The sequence below is a fragment of the Mchenga conophoros genome, linkage group LG4, assembly GCF_057382185.1.
Source record: "Mchenga conophoros isolate Kocher_MC1m ecotype Shallow Benthic linkage group LG4, M_conophoros_male_GT1.1, whole genome shotgun sequence".
Classification (NCBI taxonomy): Eukaryota; Metazoa; Chordata; class Actinopteri; order Cichliformes; family Cichlidae; genus Mchenga; species Mchenga conophoros.
This window is the reverse complement of record NC_140529.1, coordinates 29827303-29847182: the sequence shown is the minus strand read 5'-3', so window position 1 is coordinate 29847182 and position 19880 is coordinate 29827303. Positions and strand designations below refer to the sequence as shown.

The 19880-nt window shown below is 39.8% G+C and overlaps 1 protein-coding gene across 2 annotated transcripts in view; it reads left to right on the top strand.

Annotated features, from left to right (window-relative positions):
• Positions 1-17137, top strand: part of hs3st2 (heparan sulfate (glucosamine) 3-O-sulfotransferase 2) — a 33646-nt gene extending 16509 nt beyond the window's left edge. Inside the window, exons 1-2 of one of the 2 annotated variants that reach the window (XM_085271689.1) lie at positions 6326-6976; positions 15889-17137. In XM_085271689.1, the coding sequence (XP_085127815.1) occupies positions 6690-6976; positions 15889-16507 (906 nt within the window). In that variant the 5' untranslated portion in view covers positions 6326-6689 and the 3' untranslated portion in view covers positions 16508-17137. Of the gene's footprint in view, positions 1-6325; positions 6977-15888 lie in introns of those variants that run through there. The other variant, XM_085271688.1, reaches the window with a different exon arrangement.
• Positions 17138-19880: the final 2743 nt, after the last annotated feature.

The window sequence follows — 19880 nt, the reverse complement described above, 5'->3', positions numbered from 1 at the left end:
CAATGGACAGTGTACAAGAGAGGTGAAGAGGAGAATATAAGCAAGGTGGACTGGATGAAGACAAGTGTCAGGGTGATTTGTTACAGAAGAATAGCAGCAAGAGTGAAAGGGAAGGTTTACAAGTGATGTGTGGTTTGGAGATGGTGTCAGTGACAAAAGGACAAGAGGCAGAGTTGGAGCTGAGAGAGTTGAAGATGTTAAAGTTTTCACTGGGAGCACTGGGAGCGACGAGATTTGAATATAAATGAGTTTCAGAGGAATAGCTTGGGTTGAGTGTTTTGGAGACAGAGTTAGAGAGGCAAGAGTGAGATGGTTTTGAAATGTGCAGAGGAGGGATAGTGGATATGTTGGACAAAGATCTCCACACTCAGTGGGATTGAAAGGATTGAAAATGAAGCTGCCAGCCAGGAACAACAGTTTGGTATGAGTTTTAAAGAAGAAAAAAAATCTTTAAGGTCAACTCTAGAATACAGAATAGTTCAACCAAACCAAACCGGTTCAAAAGTAACTGTATTTTACTGAAAACTGCATCCAAGACAGCAGCAATTGCAGCAATTTCCCAGGTTGTCATGCCCAACTGATTGTTGCGATTTTTGTGGCTGTAGTGCTCCTTCCACCCACTTCAAAGGGGTGTGCTTTTAGCCAGAAAAGAAGGTTGGCTTGTTAAGTACAATCCAAGTCAACTCCATTAGCAGAAGAGAAATATGGACTGAGTAGGTACAGCACAACTATTGCTATCTTAATTAAGTCGGAGATAAACTAAAGAAACTTCTGCATTGGCTTCATTTTTCTGAATTTCCCATCTGGTATGCTGACTACGGTATATATGAGTAATGCACAAGTTACAGATGCACTTTTATTTTCACTGAGAGAATGAACAGAGAACTTATGTTGAACTGGCAAAATGCAGTAGTGTTTTTTAAGTCCAAGCCACGGTAAAATGACAGTAATACATTCTGAGTTCATTGATTGTTCACAAGGAGATGATTCAAAGCTGACCTTTACTTGTTCTGATGGTCTGCATCCCTGATGAACCTGCATTGCTCTTTGGAAGTTTAAGTTGTTCAGCAAAGCGCATCTGGAGAAGATCAGTTCTTTCTTCGCCTCAGTCTTTCTGTGCTGGAAGTGACACAGCAATTTGCAGCTATACACTTTGTAGCCTATTAACAGTATAGCACACATGCAAGATCACACATAAAGGCCTGCTTCCTCATTAACAGTTTTAAATTAAATTCTGCTGAATTTTATCAGCGCTATCTAACCATTTGTTAACCTAGGCTTTCTGCTTCACAAGGGATGTTTTTCTTTACATGACTCATACTCTTCACAAAATGATCCCTAATGTCACCTGCTCCAATCAGAGAGGTTACATGATGATGATGATGATGATGATAAAATGGAGACAATATTGGAATTAATTTTTACTATCTGAATAGGTATTATTGGTGATAGTATTGGTGAAAGTACAAAACATACAACAATACAAAAAAGAAACATGACTTGGCAGAGGGAGGTACTAAGATGGAAGACTGAATGGCTTAAAGCTTGATATAGCTTGCTAGTGTGACTTTTCTGTCTCATATGTGTTCTTTATTTCCTAGCTAAATGACTAGGGTATCCTATACACATAATATGGTCGAGAGGAGATTGTGTGTTCAGGGTTTCAGTTTAAAACTACATGTGGCTAGATGCGCCATGTTCTCATTAATTTTTTAATTTACAGTGTGTGTTACGTTCCCCTGAGGGGTCTAGGCGGGGAGGGGGAAGTAACAAAAGTGACCGGGTCAGAAAAAGGAGTCAGGGAGGCAAAACAGTTAAATAAAACAGTTTTATTGAAGTAATTCAACTAAAAGAGACGGACAAGCCGTTATCACCATAAAAGAAACAAACAAAAACTCAGGCGTCGGTCAGTAAGGCAAAAAGTCAAAAGGAAAACGCAGCTCACTAGCTGGAAACCACAAACACAGCTCACTAGCTGCAATCACCACAAAACACAGACAGCTCACTAGCTGCAAACACCACAAAACACAGACAGCTCACTAGCTGCAAACACCACACAAAATGGCACTCTGGCCCAGAGCTCACCTTTCCCTGGGCTTAAATACTTTTAATTACTGATGTGAGTCAGCTGTGTTACAGGGAAAGGTGGCACCTCAGGCAGAAGAGGTGGTGGGACACGCCCACACAGGCACCTTCAGGAGGAGGCCCTGCTAGGGCCGTAACAGTGTGTTTAAAGCGAAATATAGATTTAATATATAGTTAATTTGCTAAGCTGAACCATCAACATCAGGGATGAAGCCTACCTGTAAAGTTACACCTGCAAAAACTATGTCACATTATTAGTGAGATTTGTACATATTTAGCCAACGATGCAGGGAATGTGTAAAGGTTTGTATACTTGATTCTAATCTTGTGATAAGTCTCACATTGCAGCTGCTAGAACACAAAACACACCAAGAACTCCTATTCCGTCAGTAGCATTCATTGTACTTTGATCTGTCAAAAAAAAGTGAAGCAGTTTCCATATCTTTATTATGCTATTGGACAAAGTCAGAGCTGAGCACACTCAATCACCTTTAATGTTTAAGAGTATCTAGTTTATAGTTTCAGAGCTTGAATGTGCAAGCATAACTTTACAAAAGAAACAGCAGCACAGAGAAAACAGTCAGGATTAAAATGGTTATCTAGTATTAACATGTTTTTGTTTTTCCTTTCTTTTAAATTGCACTGTGTTTTAAAGCCCAAGATTAAAGACTTCCTCCGGCATTAATTTCCTGTCAACACTTTTGCATTTTACTGTTATTTTTTATGTGTCCTCTAAAGAATTTTATTACCATTTTATCATCATGTGATAATATCTCTGATTGAAGTAGGTGGCACTCATAGAAACCAGAGTCATATAACGTCAGAGTCATATAATAATGTGGAAAACCCCCTATTCTGTGTGAGCATGCTCAGGGCCTGAAACAGAAAACGCAGTTTAAGTGAGAAAGCTGATAACCACTGTTGTTATACCCATTATCTCTCACTGGGATCTTCGGTTTTCTCAAAGCAGCTAACAGAATGAAATCATCTTTAATATATACCCCTCAGGTGGCACACAGAAATAACAACAGATATTGTGACAAAGCCTCAGGAAAGGCAGGCCTGTTTACACGCAAGGGCAATCAGGGAAGTGGCGACAGCTGTGGCAAACTAAACACAGGTGTAGACAATCAAGACAATGACACAGGAAAAAACTAATGGAAGGAAGGAAGGAATACTGAGGAAACTAAACACAAATAACAAACTCCATGTAACAGTAACTGGGACTCAACTACAACAAGAACTAAAGGCTCACAATTGGGAAAAAAAAGCACATAGAATCACAGTGAAACTGAGCAAAGAAATATAATATTTTAATAACAATTTAACATATTTCTAAAATAACAAGAATGAAATTGAAAATACTAGATGAGAAAGAGGACCAACAGGAAATCGAAATGTTTATATTTATATATGTTTATATTAATCAGAAATTATGAATAATAATGAAACCAAAAACACTAAGAAAATTCAGAACTTACAATACTGGGACAAAATCCAAGTAGTGTTGAAAAATTGAACTTCCAATTAAAGACTTCAGAGAGGTTATGTTTGTAATCGTTTGGTGCCGAATTATGCAGTATTGATAGAAAGCAGTCTGGGATAACCTAATTCAAATTCAAATTCAAATTCAAATTTTATTTGTCACGTACACAGTCATACACAGTACGATATGTAGTGAAATGCTTGGACAACTGCTCGTGACCTAAAGAAAACAAAAAAGGAAAAGGCTATGAATAAGATAGGAAATAAATATGAAAAATTAAAAAGGGTAAATTTAACTAGGAAGGAATAAAATATAAATTAAGGTTAAAAATGAAATAACTGTACAACACAAATTAGAATGAAGGGTAAATTTAACTGGGAGAATAAGATAAAATATATAAATTAAAGTTGAAAATAAAATAACTGTACAACAAAATACACAATATAGAACTATATAAAAATGTATGAAGAAATACAAATAAATATATACACAATAACAGCAGCATATACACAATAACAGCAGCGTGATTTAAGTAATGAAGTGAAAACAATGTCCAGAATGTCCAGTGTGTGTAAGAACTGTATGTGTGGGTCAGTACTGTGTGGTGGTGTGATTGAGAGACCGTATCGCCTGCGGGAAGAAGCTCCTCCTCAGTCTCTCTGTGTTGGTCTTCAGGGAGCGGAATCGCTTTCCTGACCTCAGCAGAGAGAACAGTCTGTTGTTGGGATGGCTGAGGTCCTTCACGATCTTCCTGGCCTTGGTCCAGCACTGCCTGCTGTAGATTGAGTGCAGGTCAGGGAGCTCGGAGCGGATGGTGCGCTCAGCTGACCGCACAACCCTCTGTAGAGCTCGTCTGTCCTGCATGGTGCTGTTCCCGAACCAGGTTAAGATGTTTCCCGTCAGGATGCTCTCTATGGTGCAGGAGTAAAAGTTCCTGAGCACCTTGGAGGGCAGCTGGAAGTCTCTCAAGCGTCTGAGGTGGTAGAGACACTGACGGGCCTTTTTCACCACGGTGTTGATGTGACAGGACCATGACAGGTCCTGCGTGATGTGAACTCCGAGGTATTTGAAGCTGTCCACTCTCTCCACTGGGCACTCGTTGATGACGGGGGTCTGGTAGTTCCTCTCCTGCTTAGTGCTGAAGTCCACTATCAGCTCCTTTGTCTTACTGACGTTTAGAAGGAGGTTGTTCCTCTGGCACCAGTTCTCCGGATTATTAATCTCCTTCAGGTAGGCCGTCTCGTTGTTATCAGAGATCAGGCCCACCACGACGGTGTCGTCAGCAAACTTGATGATGGTGGTGGAGCTGGTAGTGGCCACACAGTCATATGTGTACAAAGAGTACAGCAGGGGGTTCAGAACACACCCCTGGGGAGCTCCAGTGCCGAGAGTGGTGGAGGCTGAGACATGTCCGCCCATCCTTACTGCCTGTGGTCTGCCAGTTAGGAAGTTGGAGATCCACAGACACATAGATGAGCTGAGTCCCAGATGCTCCAGCTTGGTGGTGAGTGTGGAGGGAATTATGGTGTTAAATGCAGAGCTGTAGTCTATGAAGAGCATTTTAACATAATTCCCCCTTCTAGTGTCCAAGTGAGTGAGTGATGTGTGGAGGAGATGAGAGATGGCATCGTCTGTGGAACGATTTGGACGGTAAGCAAACTGTAGTGGGTCCAGTGTGTCTGGTAGTGAGGAAATGATGAAGTCTCTGACCAGGCGTTCAAAGCACTTCATCACTACTGAGGTGAGGGCTACAGGGCGATAGTCATTGAGAGAAGCAGGGTGGGGTTTCTTCGGGACAGGAACAATGATGGACTCTTTGAAGCATGTGGGGATCACCGACTGAGATAGAGAGATGTTGAATATCTCAGTGAACACAGGAGCTAGCTGGTATGCGCAGTCTCTTAGGATACGACCTGGGATGCCGTCTGGTCCTGCTGCTTTCCTGGTGTTCACTCTCTTGAAGGCTCTCCTTACTTCATGCTCGGAGATGACGAGCACGTTTCCGGTGCTGGCAGTATCTTCCTGTCTGCAGCCGTTAGCGCCGCTAACACTAGCATTGTTGGAGTCCTTAGCTGCAGCCTCGAAGCGAGCATAGAAAGTGTTCAGCTCGTCTGCCAGAGTCACGGCCGCGTTCGTCATACCGGTTGTTGGTGCTTTATAGTCCGTTATTGTCCTTAGTCCCCGCCACAGGCTCCTAGAGTCACTCTGTTGGAGTTGTGACTCTAGTTTCCTCCCGTAGCGCTGATTCGCCTCTTTCACCGCCCTCCGCACGTTATATGACGCGGCTTTGTACGGGTCCATGTCCCCCGTTATGAGTCCCGTGTTGTAGGCAGCGGTGCGGGATCTCAGAGCGTCGCGGATGGTTTTATCCACCCACGGCTTCTGGTTGGGAAACGTTGTGATAGTCTTTGTCTCCACGGTATCATCCGCTAGTTTCCCGATGAATCCCACAACCGCTTCCGTAAACACGTTGACATCATCATCGGAGCTGTTTCTGAACATGCCCCAGTCTGCGTCATCGAGTGCGTCCTGTAACGCGGCCACCGATTGATCCGTCCAGCGCGCGACCTTCCTCTGAACCGGAACTTCCTGTTTCAGCCTTTGTTTGTATTTTGGGATGAGGAAGATGGCGGCGTGATCAGATTTGCCAAAAGGAGGGCGGGATTGTGCCTTGTAGCCGTCCTTGACCGTAGTGTAGCAGTGGTCCAGTGTCCTTTCACCTCTGGTGGGGCAGGAGATGTGTTGATAAAAGTTCGGCGCTGCGCGTTTGAGGTTGGCGCTATTAAAGTCCCCCGTCACAATAAGCGCAGCGTCCCGGTGTTGTGTCTGGTGCTGTGTGAGTGCCTCATGCAGCTCGCATAAGGCGGTGACCGTGTCCGCTTGTGGTGGAATATAAACGGCACTTATAATGACCGATGTAAATTCCCGAGGTAGATAAAAAGGACGACACATGATGGACAGTAGTTCCAGATTTGGTGTGCAGGAGCGTGTGAGAGGAACAACGTTCGCACTGTTGCACCAGTTGTTGTTCACCATTAAACACACGCCGCCTCCCCTTGACTTCCCCGAGTCCCGTGTCCTGTCCATGCGGTGAACCGAGAAGAACTCGGCCGGCTGGATGGCGTGGTCCGGCACCGCTGGGTTCAGCCATGTCTCGGTGAAGCAGAGGAGATTGCAGTCCCGAATGTCTCTCTGGAACTTTACCCTGGCCCTGAGGTCGTCAAGCTTGTTCTCCAGTGACTGGACGTTGGCGAGCAGGATGCTAGGCAGAGGTGTGCGGTGTGCACGAGCTCTCAGCCTGTTCCTGACGCCGGCTCGCTTCCCTCTAGGCCGCCGCCGCTTCCCTTTGTTCTCCCTCAAGATCTCACTCGGCCAGCTCGGATCCGGAGTTAAAAACTTCGAATTGTGAGTACATTGTAAACCAATAGAAACAAGAGTGTCACTGTCATACCTAATGTACCCAATGGTGGTGATTTTGCCGATTTAGAAACGCTGAAAACTAACTTAAAAAACAAAGACAAAGAAAAAGTGGTCGGAGCAGTCGTGACGGCAGCCGACCTCACCGGCGCCATCACCTAATTTAAATCTTTATGTTATCAGTGCATAGTATAGTCATAAGGTTGAGGGTAATAACATTTTTAATAGATACGTTAATAACTGTAACATAATAAACTTTAACAACAAAGCTGCATATTGCACAGGGCAGTGCTTACCTATACTGCACCACCGGCCTACTGCAGTTGACCAATAAATATATATATATATATATATATATATATATATATATATAATAACAAGCAAAATGCTGTACCCGGGTTTAATAGGGAATCCTTGGTACTTCAAATGAAGATGTTCATATTTGTAGGTTATTAATTTTGTAATGATATAGCAGCATCTGGGGGGAACTCAGCATGGAGTCCAAACCCCCTGCTTCCACATTGCCAACAGAGAAAATCATTGAGCAAACTAGCCAGCAAGCTTTTTCAGGTTCACTTTAATATTTAGACTATCTTTCAGCATACTACACTTCATTAATGAGAGGCAAGGACTGACGTGCTTTCTGCAGTTGACCCCAACAAAGCTGTAGATAAGAGATGCAAAAGGATGTTCATTTCTGTGTTTTCTTCCTTTTCTCATTAATATTCTACCACAGTGTAATGTTTTCAAAATTCATTTTTATATGACGCTCATACCGACATTGTAATTATTACCAGAATGGTCAGAGTAGTTATTCTAAGACTAACTCCAGCACAAATTCTAAATGTCACCACTTCAATCATTTAAGTCAGTGTTTTTAAAATTATAAGTGTGTTGGTAAGAAGTGAAAACGTGTCACTGTGACATTATTACATTAAATCAGCTGTTGAATGTTTTAATTAATTTAAAAAAAAAGTGCAATTGCAGATTCAAATGCAGTGCTGAAGCATCCAGAACAAATTAGCTTTCATCCATGTTCTCCAGGAGCCGGCCTCATTTACTGTATTGAGCAGATCTTCCACCCATGAGTTCATTTTCTTGAAGTGATTAAAATGTCAGAGCCAAGACTGTAATGCATCCTGACTTAAAGTTTGACCAAGAATTGTGAAGTAGATTGCAAATTACCCCCAAAGAATTTACTACTTATTCTGAGTGAGAAGGTGGTAATCAATCAAGGCACTTCACTCAAATGTCAGTTAATCAAGGTGTGTGTCTGGGTTTTTGTGCATGTGTTTGTGTTCGCAGGTCCAAAAAGCAAAGTGTTCAAATGGGAGTGTATTTTAATTCGAAGCATTTTGATTCAAACTTTCAGAAACAGTGACTGCCCCCCAAACAAGTCTAGGGGAATTAAAATCTATATATTTTGTTGTAACAAATAATTATTATCCACAGAGTTCGTGAGCAGCTTTTGCGTACCTGCTGCTGCAGGAACCCTCAGTTTTATCTTTTTATTTCAGATGCCGTCTGCAGTGCTGATAGTTTCTTGGTATGGTGAGGGGGGGGGGGGGGGAAAACAAAAACGCTGAAAAGCACAATTTTTGATGATGGGTTCAGACACCTGCCTCAGGTATTGCATATTCTCCTTCGGGCTTGATTCCTGCTATCTCGGTAATGAAGAGACACACAAATGAGGCTGCTACTACTGTGTGTTTAAGTGAGCAAAGGTGTATGCTTTATTAAAATAAAATATTCAGTCTGTTTCAGCTAAAAATCAGCCATACCCGACCGAATTGTGTGATAACCAGACAAATAAACTTGGACATAAACCTTTGCTCCAGTGTTCACGATTAACATCTCTCTAAATATCTCACTAATATAAAAGTGTCCCTATTAAATGGTTATGATTTTAATATATAAAAGAGGACCATCATTGTTTGATTATTGGATTTTACTTTTTGCTCCCTGGCTGAAGTTATAGCTAGTTAAACAATATGATGAAACATCAGGTAATTATTTAAAGAATCATAAAAAGAACGTGAGAGTCGGAGGATGCAAAGCCGAAGATAAATGTAAAAATAATTTATGTGTAAACAGATAATGAAGAAAAAACACAATTTGTTTCATAATTGGTAACAAATTGTGCTTCATTCAAGAAATTCCCTCAGAAAACAATAATTAACTCATATAAGATTTATTCATCCATTAATGACAATTACTGTAAACACCTGAATAGTTTTAGTAGGAATCACACTCACTGCTGGTGTAATGCTTTCCACTCAGGCCTGAGAAAAGTTGGTGGAGATATCCTGTACAGGCTGGGAAATCAGCCCTATTCAATTCTGAAATAGATTTCTAGATGTTCCCTGAAGATATATTTTAAATGGCCTCGTCTCATTTTCCTGGTTTTGGGCTCATAGAACATGTACACAAAAGCTGAGGTAGAAAGCATCCATGTCTGAGATTAACTAAACCAACTGAACACCTCCCAGCACACATTGATGGGAAAAATTTATAGAACTATTACCACTCAATCTAGATTTTATAAATCTTTCTGGACTAAATAGATTAAAACCTAAAATTCTAAACATGTATTCATTATTTCAAAGTTTTCCAATGATTGCATTTGCAGAAAATGCATTTTGTTCAAGTGTATGTAACGTAAAGAAATCATACATTGCTATTTTGTGCTCACTGGTCATTACTTTCTAATACTGGAAGGAAATAATCCATTACTTTAATTCTTTCATAATGTTGGATGTGATATCTGAAGAATCTATTAAACCTACACTGATTACACTTACACCTTCCTAAAACTGTGAGTCAGACCACCTTCAGATGTGTTTTAGATGCATTTGATTTCAAATGTATGCTGCATGCATTAGCACCTTTCAAATGTTAATGTGATTTTAACATGCGGCTGACTGCAGTGTTTTCTCTGTGGACATGTTTATTTAAAAAACTACATGCATTTTCAAGTAAAAACCTTTTGTCTTGAACAAAAGACCAGAACAGGAGAAGCAGGTCACAAATGAAAAAAGCCAGTAGACCATGTGGTTTAATCTGGTTCGTGGATTACTCCTATTAGAAACAAAAAGCATAGCGGTGTACTACAAAGCAGGTTTAATGTAGTTGGGCGTTCTTGGCAAAAACCTCAAACTCCATTTAGAGGTAATGACAGTATAAAAAGTATTTAGCATGTTTCTCTCGTTACCTGGTCTTCCTGCTTCAGGTTCGCATAAAATGTGACATACCATTTCACTCTTTTGAGCATCACGAGAGGTTAAAGTGGAATCGAGCATCTAAGATTGGGTGTAACAGTGCATATATGAAAAAAATGACTTATAAGACACATGATAATTTGTTTTGTGAGCTCCAGTAGATTTTTCTTTGTGAGCACACTGTGATCAGCTGGCCTATGCTGTACTCCAGTACTCTGCGCTCTTTGTGGATTTAGTCAACCTGGTCTACAAGCTATAAGTAGATAAGTATAGCTCTATGGCTGATTTCCAACACTGTTAAAGTCTGAGAAATATGAAAAAATATCAGAAAACACTTAAACATCTGCAAAAATAGAATGACATAAGGCATATAAGGTGAAAACAGAGTTTGTATAATTCTAACAAGCTTAACAGTCAATATTTGCTCTGTCCAATTTTATTCTTCAACACAGCCTGAGCTCTCTTAGGCGAGCTTTCTTGTAATTTTTTACGTAGTCTCCAGGAATAGTTCTCCAGGCTTCTTCAAGCACATTCAAAGCTCTTTTTTGGATGTTGGCTGCCTTTTATTGTTTCATTGTGTGTATCCAGGTGTGCTTTATTTCCACTGACAGTGTATTTGGGATCATCACCCTTCTGAAAAATTAAGCATTTGGCAGTCAGATGATATCCAGGAAGTACTGCATGGTGGATCAAAATCTGACAGGGTTTTTTTGTGTTTATAATTCTCTCAATTTCTACAAGAGTCGCAGCTCCACTGGATGAAATCCAGCCCCAAACCATGACAGAGCCTCTGATGTTTTACACATGGCTGGAGACACGCACTGCTCTCCTGACCTCCTCCGTACATATTAGTGACAGTGAGTCATAGATCAGTGTTAAGTTTAAAACTTTAAATGATATAGCACTTTTAAAAAAATCTTAATTTACACTCTCTCCTTGGCAGCAGATAGCTATGCTTTGGTTCTGTTGCCACAGTTTCTTTTTCCACCATGAACACATAACAATGAATGTGTTGAAGATGTAAGCAGACACGTAAAAAAGGCAAGGCTGTAGCACACACACTCACACACACATATATAACCCACACCTGTCTCTAAAACATTTAGAACATATCAGAGTTTTTGTTTTTTTAGTTTTTTTCTGATAATTTTAAAACAGCAAGATTTTTAGACCATTGAGTTCTGACACCCTCCTGACTAATAAAGAAAATGGCAGATCAATGTGAAATTACTGTTATTGATTGAGTATTCTGAGTGATAAATAGCCTACAAAAATAACTGATCAATTTTCTGTGCTTTGAGCTGCCATTCCACTTGTGTAAAAGACACTAGTGCAGCACATAAGGACTAATTATTAAAATAAAATACTGCAACTTAGTTTTCATTTGGTAATATTACAAGTAGTGTTTTTAAGACAGTTTAAAAATTGTGTGTATAAATGTATTCCTTCAGAAGAAACTCAAAGCAAACTGTAAATAAAAGACAATGTGACATTTTCAGATGACTTCATGTGTTTGGCATCAGGGACAAAGGGAGCCAACTTTGTAACACTGAAAACTTTAAGTTCAACATAACATGATTTAATTGTGCTTTGTAGAATACCATCAGGATGGAAACAGGACAATTACTCCAAGCCACACTTGATCAGTTTCACAAAAAACAACTTCCTGGTCCAGCCTCACATACGATTCAACAGCAGATACGGGAGGTATGCTTTAGACTGTGATTGACATGTTGCTATGGTATTAAAGCACAGTGCGCCTCAGTTTCTCAGCCGTGCCTCATCGGGCTTCAGAACACCAAGATGTTTTTGATGATGATGATGATGATGATGGCTTCACAACTGGGCTTTATTAACACAGTAGCTTATAACATCCTTTCCTCCCTTAACTTAAAAATAGAAATGTATTTGAGATTCGTGGGTTTTTTTGTTCTTTTTCTTTAAGGAGATCTTGTCAATACAATATCCATGTCTAGTCCTGCGCCTCACTGGGAATAAACAAGCTTAAAAGACAGGCTCACTACCAGTGGGAGTTAGGAATCCCTGTCAAATATCTTCTAAATTTGACATCCTTATCGTTTTCATAAATGTCACAGTCCCAGCCTCTTCTCCCTGCACTGCAAAGGTGTTAACATGTTCTCCACAGAAAAAGAGTTGTATATGCTTGCACAGTAAACACTATGTGCCCTTTCTCTGTATGTGTTAATGTTAAGCTTTGTGTAATATTAAATTGCAGTTTTTAACCAGTGCATATTGAATTTACTTTGCAACTACACAATCTTCATCTCTGAGGGTGGTAAAAACGTAAGGAATTGACAAATCAGATAACAAAAACACTTATTCGAGAAGACAACTGAAGATCTCTTTAGGTTCTGCACCGCCTTTTTTTATTTTTATTTATTTATTTTTCCAGTGTGTAGCAAAGCTGTTTGCTTGGAAGGTGCTGTTCTTATAAAAGATTAATAGTTCCCTGGTGGCCCCGAGGCACCCGAGCCAACAACTAAGGATTCATAAATAAAACTAAATGGATCAATAATTCCAAGACTGTAGAGGTAACCTATGGCTACCCCTACCTTGAAAGAAAAGGCTTTCAGAAAGGTTAGGTTTTAATCGAAGCCTTCCTCCGGTAATAATAAAGAAAGTTTGATATTTATCATCAGAACTGTGTAGTAATGTATCTGATATCCAGAAACCAATTCACATGCTGAGAATGTAGCTATGTAACATGGTTTAAAGTCACCCAGCACTGTGCTGGACTTGCAGATCAAAAGTATAATGTTTATTTTTGCCATGTCCAGAACCTAATTACTGAGGTTATATGGACACTAAATGTGGCTAATTACTAACCACAATACCATAGATAGTATTTTTTCCACAGATGCATATGATCCAGTCATGAAGCATATCAGTATGTTATGTGTGTGTTCTAAGTACTCATGCAAATGAATGTTGAAGACTAACAAACAGAAAGCATTCTCCAAGGCTTCAAGGCTCATCTGACACGCCAACATCCGAAGTTAATGTCAGTGTTTTTTGAACATCTCTCACTACCTGTCGTTTGTTTTAATTAGCGCTACACAAGGGAGTTGGGGTTTGACACTTTACAATCTTTAAACTTTTTACTGATGTTTCAGCATTGTTTCAGTGTGAACTTTGTGTCAACCCCAACTTTAGATAAACTATGTGGATAAAAGAGTACTGGGCCAGAATCCCTAATCTTTGAATTCAGGTGTTTTCAGTCCTATTCCAGCAAGTGTACAAAAATCAAGCCAGTAACCATGCAGTCTGCCCTGTGGAGGAATAGATCATTCTAAAGAGCTCACTGAATTTGACCGTGATACTGGAATAGGATGCCATCATTGTGATCAGTGAGTCCATCAAATGTTCTCCATCCTAGCTGTTCCACAATCAGCTGTAAGTGGTATTATTGCAAACTGGGAGGTGTAAGGAAGCACAGTAACTCAGCAGCAAAGTAAGAGACAGCATAAAGTTACATAGTACTCTGTTGGCCCAGCAACTGCAGAGTTTGAAACCTCCTCTTGCATTAACATCTGTGATTAAAAAAAAATGCATGCCAGGAACTTCACAGCATGGGTTTCTATAGACGAGCAGCTCCTGGAGGTTTAGGTGTCCCGGTGCAGTCTACTACAGCATACACTATATCTGGGTGTATGTTGTTTTGAGATTTCATGTACAGTACAGAGTCTAAGGAGCTGGAAAGAAAAGTGTCTGGACTTCTTTAAGCTTCTTGAAGAAGTTTCACCTCTCACCTGAGAAGCTTCTTCAGTTCTAAGAGCAATTGGTGCCGAGTCCCAGATTTTAAGCCCTATTGGGAGTGTCACTAAGAGGGTCTTGGACTCCCTGTTGTCCCTCTGCCTAATCACAGCCAAGGTGTAAAAACGGGTGTTGGTCACAATCAGCCAAGGTTTCAGGTGATTGTGAGACCTTGCCCCACCCTATCATGTGAATTACTGAGAACAAATGACCCAATGTGTGAGTGACTGTTAAGGTGTCTGGGAAGGGATCTCAAAGCTGGATTTTCACTAGCTGGGCCCACGTCCTCCGTTTAGGTTTGACAGCATTTTAGTAGATGAAGGTGAATGGCTTGGACGTGAATTGAGCAGCGGTTTGGGGAAGGCCTCGAAGGGGACTGCTGGTGGCTCCCGGGCCTAGCAGATCCCCATGTACTAAATAGAAGCGAAGAAGTTAAAGAATTGGCACATAAACGAGAATGAACAGCTTGTAGAACTGGGGGAACATATATAGATAAGAACCGGAAGAAACATGTTTGGAGGCGTGGTCCCACCCCTGAAATTCGATACTTTATCTCCACATAGATGGCAGACAGTTGGTGTCGTGAGCCACCCCCTCTGTTCAAGCAGGGTCGTTCACAGTGGACGTAGATGGCTTCTTTCATCTGGGACTCTCCACCAATTGCTCTTAGAACTGAAGAAGCTTCTCAGATGAGAGGTGAAATGTCTTCAAGAAACTTAGATAAGCCCAAACGCTTTTTTTCCCCAAGCTCCTTAGACTACAATGACCTGGATGACTGAGACCCTTCACAGACATTTACAGTACAGACATTTAAGCATTCTTTTTAACATGCCATCAACCCAGCATTTGTCCTAACCACCAAATATCAAACATATTGCAGACACAAAATATTAATGTTATGTTTTCAGGTACTCTGTAATCTGTAATAATAAACATAAAAGGCTATTTTAAAAGAACTGTCTCGGAGCTGTTCCTATCAAATTGGTGAGTTATTTTGCCAAAGCTACAGCAGTCACTTGAATATGTAGAGCAAAGACATAACTATAGAGAAGTATGGATGATCTCTGAATCGTGAACAGGGGATCCATTGTCTCAACAGCCAACACCAGATGGTTATTAATCAACTTTTATTGAACCAAAGTGCCAAAGCAGAATGACATATTACACTGCGAAGGGAAACTCTTGTGACAAATAGGACGAATAAAATCATTTGCCTGTGGATGTGCAAAGCCATTATCTTGGCAGCATGATGATGATAATTATGATGCATGTTTTGGTTGTACAAGCTGTCCTGTCAGCACCGAATGCCTAACAAATACATCCACACCGTGTTTATTTGGGTGTTTGTTTTAACAATGCAGTGCAAAAGACGGACAACTTTCTTTGTTAGCTCTTAAATATTTTGTATTTTTCTCTTGCTGTTATACAAAAGTCAGTAAGATTTGACATTGACATTTAATTAATGCTTTTTTTGTTTCTTCTTTCCTTATATTATTAATTAATATTTTCAATGCAAGACCAAAATAGACATATTTGTGAGTAATAACTTTATAACTATAATAAAAAGAATTAGAGACACACTAAGTTTAAATTTCAATTTGCCATTATGCATAATTTGTGCTTTTGATTTTGGTTGTTATTAATGACAATATGCTTAACTAAAGATTTTGGATCTTCCTCATTGTGGAATTGCTGCTTGCCTAAAAATATTTGAACACCCACTTTTTTTTAGCTCTGTGATCCAACTGACAGCCTTTAAACTTCCACCTAAGATAGATGTGTGTGTGTGTGTGGGGGGGGGGGGTTCAGTCATAAAACATAAAAGCATGTGGAAATATTCCTGGACATGAAAATAACAACTCCTGGTGACTCATTCATGTGAATTTTATTTTTTGTCTTTCTTCCCAGGGGACTAATGCCACGTACACTAGACAGCCAGATCACATTAGAGAAGACTCCCAGCTACTTTGTTACCAGAGAGGCTCCCAGACGCATTTCCAGCATGTCCCATGAGACCAAGCTGATCGTTGTGGTGCGTAACCCAGTCACAAGAGCCATTTCTGACTACACACAGACGCTTTCCAAGAAGCCTGACATTCCCACGTTTGAAGAGCTGGCCTTTAAGAACAGAAGCTTAGGTCTTGTTGATACTTCCTGGAATGCCATTCGGATTGGGATGTATATTGTGCACCTGGAGAACTGGCTGCAATACTTTCGCTTGTCGCAAATGCACTTTGTGAGCGGTGAGCGACTGATAACAGATCCAGCAGGGGAAATGGGACGTGTCCAGGACTTTTTGGGACTGAAACGAATTATTACGGACAAACACTTCTACTTTAATCGAACCAAAGGTTTCCCCTGCCTGAAGAAACCAGAGAGCAGCAGCCAGCCACGATGCCTCGGTAAATCCAAGGGTAGGACTCATGTACAGATTGAGGAGGAGGTCATAGAACAGCTGCAGGAGTTTTATAGACCATTTAACATCAAATTCTATGAAACTGTAGGACAAGACTTCAAGTGGGATTGAATGTACCTTATTGAGAGAGTGTTGTTTATTAAAATGTCTGTACCACTGGAGAAATGTATCTTTAACAAAATATTTGAAAGAAAAGTTTATTGAGATATGTAGATTAAAGAAAAGATCTAAAAGAAATGATATAGAACTCTGACTTCAAAGCTTAAATATAGAAATGATTTCACAACATTCCCGATCATTCTGGGGACAAAAATTTCCTTAAGAAAACACTTAATATATACAAACACGGTTTTCTTGTCATACATGGCATTAGGAATTCATTAACATGCAAATAGTTCTCCATTAACTAATTCATTAAGAAGTAGCCAACACCTTCTTAATGAATTAGAAGGCTTAGTCATTTAGTCACACCAGACATAAAAAGATTGCATTGCTTGAATATTCATTAACAAGATTGCTTATTTATTCAGTATTTCTGCTGGAACTGAACCACTGTCTTTACTGTCAAAAAGCACTCAACATGATGTCGCAGCAAACCGCCAAACCGATAATAAAACCAGCCTGTCAGTTATTCTGCAATGCATTTTATTGCCTTACTGTTGGCAAAAGCTTGCAAGGAAAATTAAGAATGTGTGAATAAAAAAAATAAAATGTGAATAAAAATCATCATCTTTATTAAAATGGCTTCTGTATTACTGATAAAGGTTAGAATTTGCTGAACTCATTCAGCTCTTGCTGTGTTTACATTTTTGTTGTGATCATCAAAATAAAAGACTGCATTCAAGGTTTTATCTTTTTTAAATTCTTGGTGTGAATAATCTTATAATAGAGATATAATAAAGACATTTTTCCCAGTTAGAAAGCACAAGATCACTTATACACAACCATCTTATCTATTGAGATAAAAAAAAAACAAAAAAAATTCTCCTCTCGCCCCTGCGGGTGGTATTGCCTTCAACCTCGGGTCCTCTACCAGAGGCCTGGGAGCTTGATGGTCCTGCGCAGTATCTTAGCTGTTCCCAGGACTGCACTCTTCTGGACAGAGATCTCCGATGTTGTTCCTGGGATCTGCTGGAGCCACTCACCTAGCATGGAAGTCACCATACCAGGTACTCTGATTACCAGTGGGCCACTGATATCTTCACCCTCCACATCTTCTCGAGCTCTTCTCTGAGCCCTTGGTACTTCTTCAGCTTTTTGTGTTCCTTCTTCCAGATATTGCTGTCATTCAGTATCGCTGCATCTATCACTACAGCCGTCTTCGTCTGGTTGGTTAGCCACCACCATTTTGTTCGTCTGTATATGGAAGTCCCGCAGGATCTTAGATCGATCATTCTCAACCACCCTATGAGGCGTCTCCGGCACAGATGTTCCTGTACACTATGCCGGCCACTTAGTTATGCCGTTCCACTGGTGGGACTTCTGGATGTCAGCCTCTTCCTCTATCTGCCGGTGGTACATACCATGCAAGGGCCACATTAACCACATAAATTTCACTCTGAAGCCAATCAGAGTGGTCATTAATGATTTCCACTGATGACTCCAAAATTCTCAGGAAAAAAAGGAGAAAATGAATGAAAACAAAAGTCAATCTTCAAAAGTACTGATGAGCTTAAAGAGTCTGACTGTAGAGTCTGAGATAGCTCTTGGGTTTGTTTGTTTTTTTGCAGCTTCTCTAAGTACTGCACACTCTGGTCCTGGGCTGAATTTGGTGGGATGTCCACTCCTAGGGGCAAGATTAGGGCATTGTGTTATCACACAGCTGTATGTAATCAGAAAATATCTGAATCTAAAACTTTACAAATAAAAATTACACACACTTTTCATGACATCAGCTAAACTTAATAGAAACTACAAATGAAAATGCCTCACAGTGTCATTTTCAGTGATGTTTCACAGTAATGACACGGGATAGCTTCATCTTGAAAGTGTAGATCATATTAGAATATTCTATATTAGAATATAGAATATAGAATATATATATATATATATATATACAAGGAAAACATCCTGGCTGAACCAATTTGCTGTACTAATTTTCAAACTAGTTCTTGCATATTTAGCATATGAAAAGCAGTAAATTCTTCTATAGGTGTTTCACTTTCATTGTTTAATCTCCTGATACAGGGCTTTAAATTCAGGAGTTCTATCTAGTCACACTTAGACTAATGTGCAAATGTGACAATGTGACCTTCCATATTAAGGAAATTAGATATTCACTTGCATTCCGACTGTGCTCCACCAGTACATGTCCGTCGGCCAACGGCAGTATTTAAACTGTCATTTGTGATATTCCCCATTAATTTTTGATTAACCTGCCAATGCTGTCTTCAGCTGGCTGCTACTTAGTGAGCCATCAGCAGACACACCAGTTTAGCAACAAGCTCAACTTTATCTCTGCTCAGTTAATTATAACTTTTCCCCAAGAATGCTTAGAGCTTGATGACATGGCGCTGAGGAAAAGCTCCCACATCATTGCCACCATATGATACCCAATGAATACTCTCATGTGTTATCAGTCCTAAATATGACTTTTTTCCCCGTGTGACTTCTATTAAAAGATAATAAACTTTTTTGGAAATATTCATGCTTCCTTAACCAAATGCAACAAATTGCACTGGGCCACATAGCTTTTCCACATTTATATTTTTGTTGTTGTTGCTTCTTTTTTTTTTTTTTAAGACAACCTACGCCTTCAATGTCACAGATGTAGCTGCGGCGATCAAAGCACACAGTTCATTGATGTATATATTGTATTAACTCCTCATTATGAAGAAACAAAGGTTCACAAGCTGTCTGACTAACCTTTCTAACCTTCAAAGTAAATACCAAAGAAGCTCTTGTAAATGTCATGAACTTTGAAAGACTCCCAGGTAAAATACATCTCTGCTACTCATCAGAAATGTCTGGCCGTACACACTGAAATCCATTACCATGGAGTCCATTTATTTTCCTTTTTATTAAATAAAAATAAATAACGAAGCAGAATTCAAATATGTCTTTTACAGTCACCTCTTGTGGACTCTAAAGCTGCAGAGTGCTTTTGAAACTGCCATTATAAAAGTCTATTGAGCTTGTATTTCAACCTCGAAACTTCTCACACACTTCACAATCATCTGTGCGTGTGTGCCACTGTATTTTAGGTAAGACATCTAAAGAAAAACAGCTATTTATATTCTCTAGCTCATATACCCTGTCTAAAAATAAATAAATAAATAACAATAAAATGATTAAAAAATGTTAGAATATTTGTAGACTTGTTCTCTCTAGTGTGCCTTGTTTTATATTCAATTTCTTGACATTTCCACATGCAGTGGAAACTGATCTCCACCTTGTTTCTTGGTGGAATGTATAATTTCTCCCAAAAAGTCTTTTTTTTCATTTGGGGTATAGTGTGACAGTATTTATATGGATACATCTCCTT